At 36.7% G+C, this 19042-nt stretch overlaps 1 protein-coding gene across 3 annotated transcripts in view; it reads right to left on the bottom strand.

The window, feature by feature from the left end:
• specc1 (sperm antigen with calponin homology and coiled-coil domains 1) overlaps window positions 1-19042 on the bottom strand; it is a 105520-nt gene that overhangs the window by 15219 nt on the left and 71259 nt on the right. For all 3 annotated transcript variants that reach the window (XM_016517314.1, XM_016517315.1, XM_016517316.1), the window contains 2 exons: window positions 5232-5348; window positions 4643-4702 (listed from right to left, as the gene is read on the bottom strand). In XM_016517314.1, the coding sequence (XP_016372800.1) occupies window positions 4643-4702; window positions 5232-5348 (177 nt within the window). The remainder of the gene's footprint in view (window positions 1-4642; window positions 4703-5231; window positions 5349-19042) is intronic.

The following is a 19042-nucleotide window of genomic DNA, read 5'->3' on the forward strand; positions in this document are numbered from 1 at the left end:
ATTTACAAAAATGTGAGGGGTGTACTCACTTCTGTGAGATACTGTATATATATATATATATATATATATATGTATTTTTTTAAACCATACACAGACAGTCAGATACAGATCTTTATGATATAATCCTCTTTGCATGTTTCTGTTTTGTGTCTGTGGTTAAGTCATGCTGAAAGGGACAAACATAACCCGCTGAGTGATGTGTCAAGTCTAAATATTGTGCACACTTCTGTAATGAAGTCATAAAAACAGCCTCAGGTCAGTATTTAAACAGTCAGTGGCTAACAAAAAGTGTTCTGAGACACATTGAGATGTAATATGTTTAAATAGCAGCCACAATCTCCATATTAACTGGACATTTACTGCAAAAAAAGCCATCACCCCAAATGACTGAATTAATCAAATAGTAAACAAATGAAGTTTGAACAGTGTTGGGCAAGTTATTCTGAAAATGTAATCAAATTACTGATTACTGATTACTCCTTTTAAAAGTAATCATGTTACTGGGTTCATGTTGCTTTTGTGCAATAGATGAATAACAAATTATTTGTTTTAGATATTTTATGTTTAGATATTTCTATTTTGCGGGAATCTCGTAAATCATTTTATTCTCCCGCATCCCACACACACACTGAGTTTGAAGCACAAATAAAGGAACCAAATGTGTGCAAAATTACACAGGATACAGTTAGCATTCTTACTTCTGCACAAAGCAGCCAAGAAATGAGCCAAAAAAGTCATGTCATGTGAAAAAGAAAGCACACCCTCTATAAATTCTATGGTTTTGCATGTCAAGACATAATAAAAAAAATTATCTGGTCTTGAAATTAGGTAAATACAACCTCAGATGAAGAACAACACTACATATTACACTTTTATTTATTTAACCAAAATAAAGCCAAAATGGAGAAGCCATGTGTGGTATACCATGATTCAACAGCTTGTAGAACCACCTTTAGCAGCAATAACTTGAAGTAAAAAAAATTCTGTATGACTTTATCAGTCTCTCACATCATTCACAATGTTGCTTCAGTTCATTGAGGTTTGCAGTCATTTGTTTATGCACAGCTCTCTTAAGGTCCTGCCACAGCATTTTAGGTTGAGGTCTGGACTTTGACTGGGCCATTGCAACATCTTGGTTATTTTCTTTTTTTGTCCATTCTGTTGTAGATTTGCTGGTGTGCTTGGGAGCCCTGTGTTGTTGCATACAGCTTTAGCTTTAGGACAGATGGCCTCACATTTGACTCTAGAATACTTTGGTATACAGAGGAGTTCACAGTCAACTCAATAACTACATGGTTTCCAGATCCTATGGCTGCAAAACAAGCCCAAATCATGACCCCTCCACCACCGTGCTTGACAGTTGGCATGAGGTATTTGGCTAATATGCTGTGTTTGGTTTTTGCCAAATGTGGTGCTGTGCATTATGGCCAAACATCTACACCAGGGTTCTCAACTCTGGCCCTCGAGGTCCACTTTCCTGCAGTAATTTTCTAGTAATCCCGAAGACCTTGATTAGCTTCAGGTGTGTTTTATTAGGGTTGGAGCTTAACTCTGCAGGAAAGTAGACCTTGAGGGCCAGAGCTGAGAACCCCTGATCTCATCTGTCCAAAGGATGGAACACTGTCCTTTTTTGTTTTTTCGTAGTTTTCTGGTTTGTTCATATGCAACTTTGCAAGCATAAGCCATGCTGCAATGTTCTTTTTAGAGAGAAGAAGCTTTCCATCCTTCCAAAAAAGCCATACTTTTCCAGTCTTTTTCTAACTGTACTGTCATGACAAATGTCATTATCATCTAACATGCTAACTAAGGCCTGTACAGTCTGAGATGTAGCTCTTTAATCTTCCTTACTGTAGACTTCAAATTGTTTAGAAATGGCTTTATAACCTAGGGCTGTCACGATTATGAAATTTGGCTGACAATTAATTGTCTAAAAATAGTCACGGTTATTGCGATTAATTGTCTGTTTTAGGGCTTTGACAATTATGCCGATTATCATGATTAATTGTCTGTTTTTATGGCTTTCATTATATAATTGTGATTAATTTAAGGGATCAGTAAATAATTATGTAATTTATTAGTCGTATATAATACAGCATGTGGTGCCATGCCTCATCTTATTCGTTTTTGTTAATAGACGTTTTGTAAGCAAGTTTGTCATTGTATCTTACTGATTTATTGTTGTTGTGCTTTTTAATTAAGAATAACAAAGAATCCATCTTTTGTTTTCGTTTCCATATAACTATAAACTTTGATAAAAGTTCATCAGCATGCATTGAATAATCCCATGTTGTAGCGCAAAAAAAAAAAAATATATTGCTGACCAAATCATGTGCTCGTGCGACCAGCTGGGAAAGTTAGTTGCAAAAGAGCGACCAGTGGGAAGAATGAGTCTGGAGCCCTGTATAGGCTATACAGTGCATGAAAAGCAAACTGGTGCTCTTCTGTTTCGTTTGGTGTATGACTCCCCCTTGTCTCGTATAAAAAGCACAATAATCGCGGTTGTCTGAAACAACCGCGGTTAGATCAAATAATCGCGATTAGACGGTTATTTAATTATCGCGACAGGCCTACGCCTCCCGATATTGACGGGCAGTAACAATTGCTTCTCTAACATTTATTGCTGACTTTCCTCCTTGGCATTGTGTTAACACAAACCAGAATGCTCCTGACCATGCTTGCTGATCATCAATTAATCAAGGGCATTCTCAATTCTTATGAAAGTAGTAAGGATGCATTTAGTTTTTCACACATGGCCTTTTTGGCCTAGTTTTTGCTAAATAATGACACAGTGTAATATGTCATGTATAGTCGGTCATTTGAGGTTAAGACTTGCAAAGGATGAATTTTTTAATGTCGTGATCACAAAACCATAGAATTCAAAGACTTCAGTTTTTCACATGACTGTATGTCAGAATATTGTATTGTGTATTGTTTTCAATAAATGCAGCTGATAGATAGATTGTAAGATACTTTGGAGTCTGACAGTCTAAACATCACAATGAAAATCTGGTGTTTACAATGTTAACCTGGCAGAGGAAGTTTCAGGATTTTGAAATTGGGTAAAAAAAAACATGAATAATGAATGAAAGAAATATGTATGATTCACAGACACAATTTCTACAGAATCATCAAGTATTACTATTACATTCGACTATTATGAATATAATGTAATAATCATTGATTATGGACACTTTTAGTCTTTTATATCAACTTTATGCAAATAAATAGCAATTTTGGGGAGGGATAACCAATATAAGAGATGACGGTAGAGCTCAGCTGCTGCAGTGATGGAAAGATGGAAGAAAATATGAACCTGTTTTTTTATTTTTATTTTATGTGACATAGCTCTGACCATGTACATTAAAGAAAACTGATGTATGGAGAAGTGTATCTGAGATTGAGGGGATTCCAAGTAGTTTTAAATAATCACACAGCCTATAAAATTAACAATTAAATAATCTGTTTTGAAAATTTGTTACATGTAAGAAATTAAACAAAACCAGATAAATCATCAGATTGTAGTGAATAAACACACCATCCATGGGCTTAACTCTGTGACTCTGTAAAGCGGAATGCAAATCTAATCTACTGAAAAACTGATGCAGTGTCAATGGTCAGTTCAGCAAGACTTAAATTTGTGACCTCCTGTAGTTAAAAAAATAAAATAAAATTGCTTTGAGGCAGATTTTTAAATGATTTTCTTTTAGATTTTGTGTAGTATTTACATATGATTCAGTAAAGTTGATTACAGCTGCCTGAATGCCTGAACTGCTGAATTTACAGCCTCTTCAACAGTCCATCTTTGGCTCACAGTTACAGTGCAGATGCAAATGACCTGTATTTAAATGTGCTCGCTGTGTCAGGCACACAAAGCAGTGATTAAAGATGTGCAAATTATTTACCAGGGAAAGCCAAAATCTACTGAGGTTGTCTTTTGCTGTTTGCTGTAATTATTTGCCGTAATCATGCTTGTTTGATTATAACAGTATTAATTTATATTTAGACTCATGAGTTAAGAGTTATTTATTATCTATTTATTAAAAATTATACAATCCAATAAAATAATCCACACAGGAGTAAACGTATTGAGATCATTATCAGTGTTATTTCAGTGTAATTTAGTTACTATTTAGTTTTTATGGTCACACCATATTGTTCAATTATTCAAATAGTAAACAAATGAAGTTTGAAGCACAAAAAAGGAAACAAACTGTTTTTTTTTACTGGAATGGTTTTTATTTTTTATATCTTCATTTTAATTTTAATTAAAGTTGTAGTAATTTTGAGGTTTATTATTAGTTAAATATATAGTTTGTATTTCAGCTTCGTTTTTTTTTTAAGTTTAGTAGTTTAAGTTAAACTAATTTAAATGGGAAATATTGTCTTGGCAACTAGCTGAAATATATTACGTTTTAGTTATTTTACATTTAATTTTACTTCTAATTCTGGTATGATTTCACGTAACAAAATGTTTTTTATTGTTTTTATTTTTTTAGTTAACTACAATAACCCTGGATCATATGGATGAATTTTACTCACTTTAAAATAATAAATAATGATAAATTATTATTTCTTAACTGAATAAATGAATGAATTATGTGTGTGTGTGTGTGTGTGTGTGTTTCTGTGAACATAGACTCACCAGAGAGGGCTTAATACCAATGCTTTCGGCTGCTTGGAAAGCCAGGGTGAGGTTTCGCCCCTATAGGGAGAAAACAGCACTCGCTGAATATTATTTACAATAGGGAAAAGCAGGTGTCTAAACCCAGCTGAATTCTCTAGCGATGCTCTAGAGAGTGATGAAGCTTCCACACAACGAGGCCTTTCAGTAGCCCAAAGAGGCTTTGTGAATAATTCAAAAGCATAATGTACCATCTCATCCTGTAATCACTATTATACTTATGGCTGCAATTTGTCACACTAAAGACTGCGGCGCTTTGCCTGTTCGTGGGTGTGTGTATGATTGAATAAACACACAGGGAGGGCAAAGCAGCCGTTTATTTGTTATGTATGTTGTTTCTACACCTTTCCGTGTGCCGTCTGTTCATGTATTCTGTCAACACTAATCCATGAAAGCATGTAATTCATTACATCTGGCAGGTCAGAAGAAAGGAAACCTTGACTGTTAAAACGCTATGCTTGATTGCTAAATGTGTCAGGCACTAAAGTGCGATGATCTACAAAGACACTTCACTAACCAGTGTAACAAATATATGTGTGTTTGTGAGTACCTTGTCTTGGCTGATGAGCTCTTGGTAAGGGATGTGTGCAGGCAGATAGGTGTGTAACAGAGCACAGAATGCCAGGCCATCACTCCAGCTGCTGCTGAAGTTTGTCACATCTATATTCTACAAGGAGAAAGAGAAAGAGAAAAGTTTAAAAACACCATGTAACTGAAATAGGAGTTGTTAGCTCTTAAGTGTATGTCTGTTTGCTCTGAGGCCATCTGTATGCACTATTCTTTTTTCCTTTTTTTAAAAAGATGCATGCTATAGATGCACAATCAACCAGCTGCCGATTGTTTTCAGAGGATATTCATTCCAAACCTGTAACCGGAGACTGACCAATTATGCTTAAATTAATGCTACACGCAAGAAAGGCACTGGTAATAACTGACAGAATAGTCTGTATGCCCATATTGGCCACTGGAATTAATGGTTGGCTTCAGAACATAATGTTATATATAATATAAATTATAATATATTAAATTTGGGATATTAATTTACTACATTTTTTTTTTTTTGTTAGATCAAAAACAGCAAAAGCAGTAATATTGTGAAATATTATTACAATTTAAAATATTGGTCTTTTATTTCAGTATATATTAAAATGTAATTTATTCCTGTGAATGCAAAGCTGAATTTTCAGCATCATTACTCCAGTCTTCAGTGTCACATGATCCTTCAGAAATCATTCTAATATGCTGATTTGGTGCTCAAGAATGTCATTATCAATGTTGAAACCAGCTATGCTGCATAATATTTTTTTGTGGAAACCATGATAGTGTTTTTTCCCCCTCAGGGTTCTTTTATGAATGAAAAGAACAGCATTTAGTCTATATGAAATATAACTTTTTTTGTATCAATGCAAGTCTTTACTTTTTATTAGTTTAATGCATCCTTGCTGAATAAAAGTATGAATTTCTTAAAAAAAAACTTACTGACCCCAAAACTTTTGAATGTTGGCGTATAACATCAGTTTTCAAAAGTATCTGTCACTGTATTTTGCATTAATTTATGTTCATTTTAAAAGCTGCTATTATAAAAGTACCTGATGAGTGGTGTCAGACTGCACATACATTTGAGAACACTGTCTCATGACAGCATTACCAGTTTTCAGAGCTCACCAGAGATACTGTATATCAATACACAGCAGTACTAGCACAGTGAAGTCTTCTCTCAAATACTCAGTTATTATTGATTTGCATTAACCAAAAGGGAATCAATGATTCAAGTGAAATCAATCACTGATTCAGGTGAATGTTCACTGGAGCAGTTTTAAAGCTAGTATTGAATAAAGTACTGGATATATTTCTCTTGGTTTTGAATGTGTTTCTAGGCAGTGAGATGCTGAACCCTCATGAAGTTTACTAGTGTGTCATAATGATCTTTGACAGGAATTATTCATGTCTGTTTTCAATTAAATGTTTATATTATAGAGAGAAATCTGCAAAAATGCAGAATTTGGAACAGAAATGGAACACCTGTCTTTCATAAAGTTCTACACATGCCCTGCTTAGTATGTATTTGTTATTAAATATTTTAATAAAGGTTAATTCATCCCAAATTGAAAATTCAGTCATCTTTTATTCACCCTCATAACATTCTAAACCTTTTTTTCATATTCAAAACACAAATGAAGATTTGTTTTATACATTTTCTCATATATTTTTTTGTATCCAATGACAGTCCAGTGCAACCAAAATTTGGCTTTATAAAGTGAACATATTTAATTTAGGATTTTATTTCAATATACACATTGATAAATGCAAATACATAGAGATCGATCACCAAATATGGTAAGCAAAAGCTCAAACATGCTTTCTTGAAGTGTGAGAACCAATGAGTTTTGTTCTTGCATGTCCCACAAACATTTCTGAGCTTCTGAAATAAAAATTTGGTTGTGAGGACTTTCAATGGATGGACAAAAATTATGAGAGAATATTAAATATATTGTAAGATGAATGGTCGTATTATAGGTTTAGAATGACATGAGGAATAAATGTTATTTCTGGGTGAACTAGTCCTTAATTTAGTGTAGTACTGTCACGTTTTACCATGTTTAAATTCAGTCTACCAAATTTACAACAAAACAATAATAGCGTGTGACAGAAAACAAAGGACACAGAAGCAAAAGAACTGTTGTTACATCAATTAAAATATTGGGATGGACCTCACACACTCTAGACTGTTATCTCATTGTGTTTCACTGGACTTCCTGCTACTTCCTGTATGTCCCAGTGCAGTCATTCTTCTTTGTATGAGTGCATGTAGTTTGGGAACAGGGCAAAGGGCCAGTGGCGACCCTCTTGGGTTCAGCCCTCATCAGCCCCTACTGGGCCCTCAGAGTCCCAACACTTCACAAACATCTTTTGATTTAGAATCAGATGTTAGATTTGAAAGGAGACCCCGATAGAAGCTCCATCCTCAGCTGGGCCATTGGGGCTGAGATGAAGAGAAGAAGAGAAGTTCATTAGCCGTCTCTCGAGCAGGTCAGAAGTTCTTCAGTAAGGACGTCACCCACAGAGGGACAGTGAGGAAGGAACCATGTGAAGAATCCCACCATCTGTGCTACACTCTTGACATTTATAACCCGGTGTGTTCGAGGCATCCATCCTAAAATGTCTTGTTTTATGTGAAATATAGAGATTAAAGAAAAATGAAAAAATACATCAGACAGAAAATAATAACATGGAGTACCATTGAACCAACTAAATAAAATTTTAAAGGAATAGTTCTCACAAAAAAAAGTGCAACATGAACACCTTTTTCCTTTTGTGAAACATAAATGAAGACATTTTAAATAATGTCCAAAAATAGACAGTGACTATTGGCTGTTAAACTCAAAAAAATGACAAAAACCACAATAAAAATGACCTGTGTGCTATACTTAAATAAAGCCATAGAATAGATTTTTGTGAGAAGTTATTCACTGCAGATCTTCCATTCTGTGATAGTTACCACATTTCATTTGCACTTGTGTGTCAATTCAAAACACTGAAAAGTGCATTAGCCATGAGATATGCGGGAGCCAATGATGTTTGGCATCACTGACCTGTTGAACCTTGTGCTGTGTCACGTTTCAAAGTGTACAAGCACAAATGATATTTGAGAGCAGTGGAGGGAAAAATTATCAGCAAATAATGATGATCTATTTCTCACAAAGTTATCGTATGGCATCAGAGACACTATGTAGCAACATATGGATGGCTTTTATGGGGCTTTTACATCCTTTTTGGATCCTGATAGCCCTCTCCCTTTGTTGTACTGTATTATAAAGAAAAAAATCTCCTTTTGTGTTCTATAGACGAAAGTATGGAATCACATGATGGTAAATAGATGATGACAGAATTTACATTTCTAAGATGAACTATCCCTTGTGAAAAAGAATTGTGCTCAATTAAGTGCTCTTAATTGTATTGAGTGTGCACTTCAAATCTTAAAAGTATATTTTACTTGCACATACTATAATATTAATGAAATAAAAGGCCATTAAAGAGAATACACTTTCATGACTGTTTAACTCACTTAAATGCACTTTTAAAAAGTGCACTTAGTAAAAATGCCAAATTGTAAATCATTATTTTATTAATCTTTTGTCATTCTTTAAATAAATGTGCTGACTAACATAAAGCCCAGAAACTTTCCCCAGGAACTAGGGACTTTGGGCCGGGTACTCGGTGTGTTTCCACCGCAGGAACCAGGATCTAAATAAAGTTCCGGGTAAATATTTGTCCCTCAGAATGTCCCTGCTCATGAGGTAGTACTTTTTCAAAGGTCCGGGACTTTCGGGGGTGGGACTTGGGCACTAAACATGCTGACTGGTTGAGTTCATGCAGCACTGTATTAAAACCACCATTTATTCGCATAATTTTGTGAATATTGATGTTATTGTGTAATAAAATGTAGTTTTAAGAGTTGTTTTAAAATCAAATCTGCGGTATATTTATAAAGACATTTGAAAATTGAAATTGAAAACTATTTGAAAATGTGCTTCGCCGATTTCGGAGATGTGAGCTCCAGGCAGTCACCGGGCGCTCAGTGCTCATGTAGTGGTTAAACAATTTGTTTTGGGGAAATCTAACGGGCAGTCTTTGGTCTCATGAATCTATTATTTGTTCCAGGTCATATCCTTTTGGCTGAGCACAAAGTTATGTTTCATAACTTTATATATTTATATAATTTTGTTTTTATATATTTATAACTTTATTAAAATGAAAATGAAAAGAGGCAATGCTGTTTGATATAATATTTTGTTTTATTGTAATGTATGTACGTTGCCTGAACTACATTTCTGCGGCTATTAATAGCCTGCTTAAATGAAAACGAAAAGAGGCAGTGGTGTTTGATGTCATATTTCATCTTACTGTAAATACAGTGAGGGAAATTGCAGTAGCCAAGGCGAGCAGACTGACGTTATCAAGTACGCTGCAGTTCCATTTGCAGAATTACCGGACTTGCGTCGTCCTGTCTCCGGGAGTTCACACTTCCGAGTCGAACTTGCGAAGTCCGAACTACCGAGGATGCAAGTCCGAAATTTGCGTACTTGGTATTGAGAAACAGCCCTGGACTGGGAGGAGCAGTCGCGCGCAGTCCTACGTCACCAGACTAACTTATTTGCCTAATTTTCACGGTACATTAAGGCCGCAGTGGAAACGCAGACAGCAACAGGTCTGAGGGAAAAAAGTTCCAGGTAATTTCGGTGGAAAAGCAGCTATATTAAACCACACATAAAGCACTTGATTCTAATTTTAAAGCTGCAGTCCGTAAGTTTAGCCTCTTTGTCGCCATCTCTGTTTGAAACCTGCAATTGCAGTTACTTGTGGAATTATTTTCTTAACGTGGGTTGTGCACCAGCACGGCTCCAGCGCGGATGAATCTCATGTTTTGAGGTGTATGTGTGGCTGTCAGTCACTGCACTGGTGTGGATACTGTACTTCAGAATCACAGATTCTAGCCTACGTCTTGGAATATATGACCCAAATAAAAATTTTCACTGGATATTGTCATCTGAACAAGTAAGAAGCCACTTTTGTTCTGACCAACTGAGGAAAAAAGTATTACAATAAATTGCACTACCAATGGTGATTAAATATAACAATCAGTTAGCTCATATCACTTCAAACCGTGCAAATTATTATTATTGTTACACTTTGTTCTCAAATTGTTAATGTTAACAACATCAGCATTGTGTGAATATGTGTATATATACACATATAGTCTAATCTCTAATTGTCATACCATTCGAATTTCATATAAAGAAATTATTTTAACCCTAAAAGCAAATTATTCTTTGTTAGAACCGGTTCTCTTTAAAATACAAAACTTGTGTAATCCCACATAGGCTGTAATCAGATGCACATTTAAAGGTGGGGTAAGCGATTTTCCAAAAACGCTTTAAAAAACTGATTCGGGCCGACTAGCAAAACAAACTTGTAGCCAATCAGCAGTAAGGGGCGTGTCTACTCATGATGTGGAGGAGAGAGCGTTCAGTTCCTCTGACAAGAGACCTGCACAATCATGTAGACTGACATTCCTCACATGCCTGTCCTGTCTCTTATAGCACAGGTGGCCCAGAGAGGGTGATTATACACACATACACAGCCAAATAAACACTCACTAGTGTACACAATTCTGCACGGGCTTCAGGAGGCGATCGGGGGGTGTGTGTGTGTGTGTGGTGCAGGAATGCTGGGAGTGAGGCAGAGAAGCACGGAGTCACATCCTGGATGGTCTGAGTGTGCAGGGATGGGGGGGTTGGGTGGATAATGTCATCAGAGCAGAAAGAAAGCGCAAGAGGAGGGGTACAAATGTTATAAAAACAGTAGTCTCCATCAGTACACTGGGACCCAGCTTTAAAAAGCAAACACAGCATCCAGTGACAGGAAATCAACCTTACTCTCTTCAAAAGACCGAGACAGAGAGTGGATGCAAGACAGACAGAATACAACCTGGTAGTTTTCCAAAAAGCAAACACAGCATCCAGTGACAGGAAATCAACCTTACTCTCTTCAAAAGACCGAGTCAGAGAGTGGATGCAAGACAGACAGAATACAACCTGGTAGTTTTCCATCAGTTTAAACAATATTGGCCCACCGATGGAGCTTACATTTCAGCTTGGAACAAAGCCAGATGTATTTTCAGCTTCTGCAGTAGAAACAGAAAGCAAGCTTACTCATGTCAGCGTGTAGTGGTGAGCCTAAATTGTCTGGTAGCAAAGAAAATGTCACTTCCTCTATAAATACGACTCTTAGACAGTGTAATTGTATGTTTATGGTTTTGAGTCATTGGTTTTAAGATTATTAACACATCTCAGCTGTTTATACGCTGAGAAACAGAATTCTTACTGAGAGATTTACTATGTATATAGACGTTCATAAGCACTTGACACACGTTAATAGAGTCCACATTTAATTGCATGGTTGGAGACAGCAAACGCACACATACATTGCAGCTGGATTGTCAACACACACAGAAAGGGCTTTCAATGATGGGTCCACATCCTCTCCAGCACTGTCGGCTGTTATCTAACAAAGCCATGACGAGTAGTGACTTCATTGCAATATGAGAGACAGGCTTTTAGAGAATAGCAGCGTACAATCTCCATGGCCATCTCCAGTACACAAAATCACACTAAATGACAGACATACTACATTATATAAGTTAAAGGAGTAGTTCATCGATTTCTGTCTGAATTACATACCCTCATGTCATTCCAAACCCATTTGACTTACATTCTTCTGTGGTACATAAAAATAGAGTTTTGAAGAGTGTGTAGGCAGCTCTTTCCCCAATGACCATGGGCTGCTAAAAAAAAAAAAACAAGGGAATGAATTAAAAAAACGTGGCCACAAATGGAAAAGATAATGGGAACGGATTCTTAAATTCTTTGTCACAATTCTTATTTACACATTTCATGTGTGGGGTGTACAATAGCATTTTGATGCCATAAAAATGTTTAAGAACATACCAAAGTTTTTATTCATTTAAAATCTTCCCCTCAGAGGTACTGTAGCTCTTAAATCTAAGGCACACTTATGCTTATTCAAAATTGGCTTGTAATATTTGGTTAAAGTACCCCTGCAGTCAGGGCCGGATTTACGCATAGGCATTCTAGGCACTTACCTATGCTCGCTCATCCAGGGGGGCCCAAACACAATGAAGAGATATATAATACTTTTTGTTATACTATGGGCTATCAACAATTAACAGTAAAAGAACCAAAACACCAGAAGACATTGAGCAAATAAATATAACAAACAATAGGGTAAAAAAATGACAAACTATTTCCATGTTTTCCACCTTTTTTATGTACGGAAATCACGCTTTCTCCGGTTCTCTCTCACAGGCGCACACACGCGGAGACGCGGACAGAAACTTGTCATCAGCTCTGCCCCGCGAATTTATCAGTAAAATAGTTTCGCAGCTGAAAAGCTACATGACATTTCTCAGTAACGAGGTTCTTGAAGCAGTTCAACTTAAAGATTCGCTATTAGTAGACGCTGCTGGCTGAACACTGCTGAGAGACGCACAGACGCACGTATTCACACGCGCATAATCTCTCTCTCTCTCTCTCTCTAATAACATCTCCAGTACACAAAATCACACTAAATGACAGACATACTACATTATATAAGTTAAAGGAGTAGTTCATCGATTTCTGTCTGAATTACATACCCTCATGTCATTCCAAACCCATTTGACTTACATTCTTCTGTGGTACATAAAAATAGAGTTTTGAAGAGTGTGTAGGCAGCTCTTTCCCCAATGACCATGGGCTGCTAAAAAAAAAAAAACAAGGGAATGAATTAAAAAAACGTGGCCACAAATGGAAAAGATAATGGGAACGGATTCTTAAATTCTTTGTCACAATTCTTATTTACACATTTCATGTGTGGGGTGTACAATAGCATTTTGATGCCATAAAAATGTTTAAGAACATACCAAAGTTTTTATTCATTTAAAATCTTCCCCTCAGAGGTACTGTAGCTCTTAAATCTAAGGCACACTTATGCTTATTCAAAATTGGCTTGTAATATTTGGTTAAAGTACCCCTGCAGTCAGGGCCGGATTTACGCATAGGCATTCTAGGCACTTACCTATGCTCGCTCATCCAGGGGGGCCCAAACACAATGAAGAGATATATAATACTTTTTGTTATACTATGGGCTATCAACAATTAACAGTAAAAGAACCAAAACACCAGAAGACATTGAGCAAATAAATATAACAAACAATAGGGTAAAAAAATGACAAACTATTTCCATGTTTTCCACCTTTTTTATGTACGGAAATCACGCTTTCTCCGGTTCTCTCTCACAGGCGCACACACGCGGAGACGCGGACAGAAACTTGTCATCAGCTCTGCCCCGCGAATTTATCAGTAAAATAGTTTCGCAGCTGAAAAGCTACATGACATTTCTCAGTAACGAGGTTCTTGAAGCAGTTCAACTTAAAGATTCGCTATTAGTAGACGCTGCTGGCTGAACACTGCTGAGAGACGCACAGACGCACGTATTCACACGCGCATAATCTCTCTCTCTCTCTCTCTCTAATAACTGCATATCAATGGCCCAAGCCTCTGTTATTAGTTTTAAAATGATGTTTTGGAATTTGCAACGGAAGGTTTATCTTGAAATAAATCATCTGAACAATATCTTGAGGTGTGGTTGTGACCAGGCCGTTAAAATCATTAGAGAAATAATGCACTCCCGAAGTGGTAATGTGGCCACGACACAAATTAAGACATTCAATTTTTATTGACTGAATGCAAGCGCTTATTGCGTTAGAAAACACTGTAACGGTTTCCACTGATTACGAAATATTTTTGTTTGCTGGGGTGGTAATATTATATAGGCCTATTAATAAGGAAGGGGGGCCCAAACAATTGTTTTGCCTATGTCACGATAAGAGGTAAATCCGGCCCTGCCTGCAGTCACTGATTTTATCCCTTACAGCTCAAAATCAATCAAATCAAAGCGCACTCCCCATAAAATCACTAAAATGCTGTCACTAATCTTAGTTCATCACATTCTCATTTTGTTATAATCAATAAAGCTCTACTCTGCACAGTGAATCTCTTTTTTACATTGGTCTACACTTTGTTCTAATGGGAAGATTCGTGAACGTGCAGAACTCAGCATGGAGATCAGAACTCAAGAGTGGATTCTGACTAACTTAAACACCTCAGATTGGCCATTGTATTAAAGGGGTCATATGATGCGATTTCAAGTTTTCCTTTCTCTTTGGAGTGTTACAAGCTCTTGGTGCATAAAGAAGATCTGTAAAGTTGCAAAGACCAAAGTCTCAAATCCAAAGAGATATTCTTTATAAAAGTTAAGAGTCAACCACGCCTGCCTAAAACGGCTCGTTCTAACAGGGGCTTTGTTGAAAACGACGTGTTTGAGAGAGGCGGGGCATAGAGGACCTACAATAATGTACAGTATTTTAAAAATAATGTGTTTTTTGAACATTAAAGCATTTCAACATATTCTGTTACACCAAATACACAAAATAATGATCTTTAAAATACCATCATATGACCCCTTTAAAGAAATCAAAATGATTTGTTTGTGATTTGGCTACACTGCTCAACACTGCAAAAACACAATATAAATAGAAACCTATGACAAGTGGACATGAACAACCCTGCAGGTTGACGGGACTGCTTACATGCCTTTAACGATAGAAAGCAGGGGCTGTTTCAAACCGTGTTTTTGAGAACATCTTTGGTACACTGCAGTTTTAAGGGGAAAATGCTCAACAATGGTGTTGACTGATGAATTTGCACATGGTTTGACTTTAAGCACATTAAAAACACCAGACAGACATATAAACCACAGGGAGTCTTTAAAAGACCTTTAAGAACTAATAGCACTGGCCATCATTGACATCAAATTTAGCAAAATGCGCCGTTTTTTTGTAATTGATTGTGAAACTTACTTGGAAATTCCAAGTGACAATTCAGTAACACTTTAGTATAGGGACCGATTCTCACTATTAACTAGTTGCTTATTAGCATGCCTATTATTAACATATTGGCTGTTTATTAGTGCTTACAATGCACATATTTTGCATGACCAGATTCTACATCCCTAATCCTACCCAATACCTAAACTTAACAAGTACCTTACTAACTATTAATAAGCAGCAAATTAGGAGTTTATTGAGGCAAAAGTCGTAGTTAATGGTTTGTTAATAGCGAGAATTGGACCTTAAAATAATGTTTGACCAAAAATTCTACACAGATTTTTTTTTTTCAGTGTACTTCTATGGTGCTTATCTTTTTTGGTGCTTACCAATATCTGTCCTTATTGACTTTCTTTGTGTGTAGCAGTGCAAAAATTCTGCCTAACATCTCCATGTTTGTACCACAGAAAGTCTTAGCTGCATCTGTGTTCTCTTTGTCTTTATTTACATGGCATTGGCTGAAAAAGGACCATAAATACAGGTGGTGAACAAAGCTGAGGTAAGAGGGGGCTGTATGATGAATTAGAGAGCTGAGAGGAGAGACACAAATAAACTAGAGATGTCAGGGTCAGAGCTCCTCAAATAGAAAACCACTGTCTGTCTGACCTCTCCATACACAGCAGAGCTCCACCTCAGCAGTAACCACCCTCAGACCACTACCGGGCCATGAGGAGGTGAGGAAAAGAATTAAGTCGGTTAAACTATAAATGACTCTTGGGTGATGGAAGACACGTAGGAAGATGTATTATTCGAGAATGCTGCTTTTGGCTTAGTTTGTTGTATGTTGAGAATGCTAGAGCTCTGCACTGAGAAAAGCAGCAGGAGAGGAAGTACAGTGTTTTCAGGCATTGTTTGGTCTGATATTTCTGGATCAAAGTGAATGATCTGATCGTGCACCATAGGAAAGAAAACACACAAATAAGATCACTTTAACAATTCCTAGACAGCTGAGAGGCTAAATGGAGGGCAAATGGAGATTTTTATGTCCTTAGACCAGGCATGGGCAAACTCGGTCCTGGAGGGCCGGTGTCCCTGCAGAGTTCAGCTCTAAAAGGCTACAGACAGGTGAGTTTTATCAGAGTTGGAGCAAAACTATGCAGGTCACCAGCCCTCCAGAACCGAGTTTGCCCATGCCTGCCTTAGACTGTTCTTCTCCTCAGTAGTGCTATCTCAACAACATCTCATACTGTTCTCAGATTAGCCAAGATATCAAAGTCTGCAATGAAAAGTCTTGAGTTGTCTGGATTCTTTTTATTTCTTTTAATGAATTGTAAAAAACACATCTGAGAAAAAACTGAGATGTAAATGTTTCCCAGAACAGAACATTTTGCCTAGTGAGCTACACTCTTTAAAAAGGTGCTTTATTGGCATTTATGGTTCCATGAAGAAACTTCAACATCCATCCCTGAATCCTTTCCATTGCACAGGTTCTTCATAGTGGAAAAAGGTGTTTAGATTATTAAAATGTTCTTTACACTAAGAAAAATAATAGTTTTTTAAGAAATGTTCACTGTAAGGTTCTTTGGGGAACCCAGAAAGGATCTTCTTTAGCATCACTGAGAAAACCCTCTTTTAGAATCTTTATTTTTAAGGGTTTGTCTGCTAATAACTTCTGAGCCATATAGTTTTCCTGAGAAGCAGAACTGTAAGGACATCTGGGGGCTTGTTTCCAAGAATATCTATCCTACAAGGGCCAAGCCAGATGTAAGTGAGAGAGGGACAGACAGAGGGAAATAGAGGAAAAAGGCCCCCACTTCCTCTGTTCTCTTCCCCTATTCCTGGAGGATTACGCCACACATTTCTCCGTATCCTCAAGTCATTCTTCATCTCTGAACCAACCCCTCCTGGATAGACCAAGGCCCCAGCAGTGCTGTTTTTGTTTATCTTGGAGAACGAGAAAGATGCAGAGAGGCGGATGAAGGGTGGCGGAGTGCAGGCCCAGCTGATTCCTCTGTTTAAAAGGACCGGTCGACCCCCTGTTTTCATTCCTCATTGTCTCCATCCTGAACAAACAGATCTAGGGCTGTCTTTTTGTTAGCATTTTTCTAAATATGCAGCTGACCTAAATAAAGTACTTCAAAGAAAGTTTGAAAACAAAACAACAACAACAACAACAACAAAAAAAAAGTCTACAGTGGGAAAAAGATTTTGAGGGAATCGATGTTGGGAAGAGGAGAATTTTATAAATAATATTTGTTATTTTCCAGTTAAAGGACTGTCCAAGTTCAACAGGTCAAACTAGACACCAAACAGACATGTAAACGATGTTAAAAACTTGATTTTCACCAAAGGGAGTCTTTAAAGTCTAATAGGAAGTCGCCGTTTCTTTGCAACTGTTTGTGAAATTTACTTGGAACTTCCAAAATCGAAAAGTATTTCAAAAGCATAGCCATAAGACTTCAAAGGCGTTAAAAATGTTAATATATATTCCCAGTGTCACAGAATAAGCCTGGAATGCAGACAATAAGCCTGGAAAATACCATTTTAAAATTGCCTAAATGCATGGTGTAAATTCTAGTAACGTTTGCATGATGGCTGTTAAAATTACAAAGAATGAACTATTATTACAAAGAATAAACTTACTGTAATTTGTAAATATAATTTTAAATATTAATGGTATCTGTCCAATAAGTAAAATAGGCCAATATATTTTGAGTTGATCATTTATAGCCAAATAATCATGGGACCTCATATCTTTTGTTAAACACAAATAAAATAAAATGTTTACCCTTATAATAAAATACTCTGTATTGTATATTTTCCTTTTTTGTTTTTTTTAGAAAAATGCCTGTTTTCACATTTTTGCAGTTTTCTGCAGTTGTACATGTTTTACATTTAAAACTTTTTCTTCTGTACATGATGTTTGGTGCCTTTTGAAGCCTGTATCTGGACTTTTGAAGCAAGGAGGATAATCAGTAAAAAAGCAGATTGACATCTAAACAATATCTAGAGGAAAATCATATTTCTGGGTATCAGTATTGGCCAAAATCTCTATATTGGTTTATCTCTAACAATTAACCAGAGATTCGTCTGCTTACAGCACTAAAAGGATAGCTTAGGCAATTTAGAATTCAAATGACACCCATCTTTGTACAAAATAACTAATATACTGTAAGTGCTATAATGAAAATACTAGGGGTGCGCCGATCCGATATTCAGTATCGGTATCGCTCCGATACTGGCATTTTCTGCTGGATCGGGGTATCGGTCAGATGAGACCGATCCAAATCTGATATAGTGCATATACTATTCTGTGTTATTATTAAGCCCCACGAAAGCCACATAACCATAAAGCACAATAAAGTTTTCGTGCACTATATTTCAAGTGTTCTGAAGCTGTTCCATAGTTTAATGTGAGGTACAGATGAATATTCAAGTCAAGATCACGTAAATTCTTCTCTCTGCTGCGGCTGTCAGTCATTCTCCATTCAGCATTCAAACTGCGCGTAAAGTTCGGTTATGACAGTCAAGACGATGAAACTCTCTCCAAGATGATTAAATGTTCCTAATGTTATACTTGATCTGTAAATAAAGATAAATGGTTTTGCATAAAAGGAATGTATCTTGCTGGAGTTTCGTTCTGTTTCTAAATCGTGTAAATTTCTACCGGATATCTGGTTAGATCACAAGACTGGAGTAGAGAGCACTATGAATTGTTAGTCACGAGCACAGTAACTGACATTTAAAACTGTTAAAAGAAAAGGCTCAATAAACTAACGCACATATTCAATACACTACGCATCAATATCTCTTCACTTTGTGCTTTGAACTTCTCAATGCAGAGCGCTGCGCGCTGTAACTCCGTGTAGCTTCAAGTGCATCATTCTGCGCACGGGATGCGCATAAGCGCTTTG

The sequence above is a fragment of the Sinocyclocheilus rhinocerous genome, unplaced genomic scaffold (assembly GCF_001515625.1).
Source record: "Sinocyclocheilus rhinocerous isolate Xijiao unplaced genomic scaffold, SAMN03320098_v1.1 scaffold1319, whole genome shotgun sequence".
Classification (NCBI taxonomy): domain Eukaryota; kingdom Metazoa; phylum Chordata; class Actinopteri; order Cypriniformes; family Cyprinidae; genus Sinocyclocheilus; species Sinocyclocheilus rhinocerous.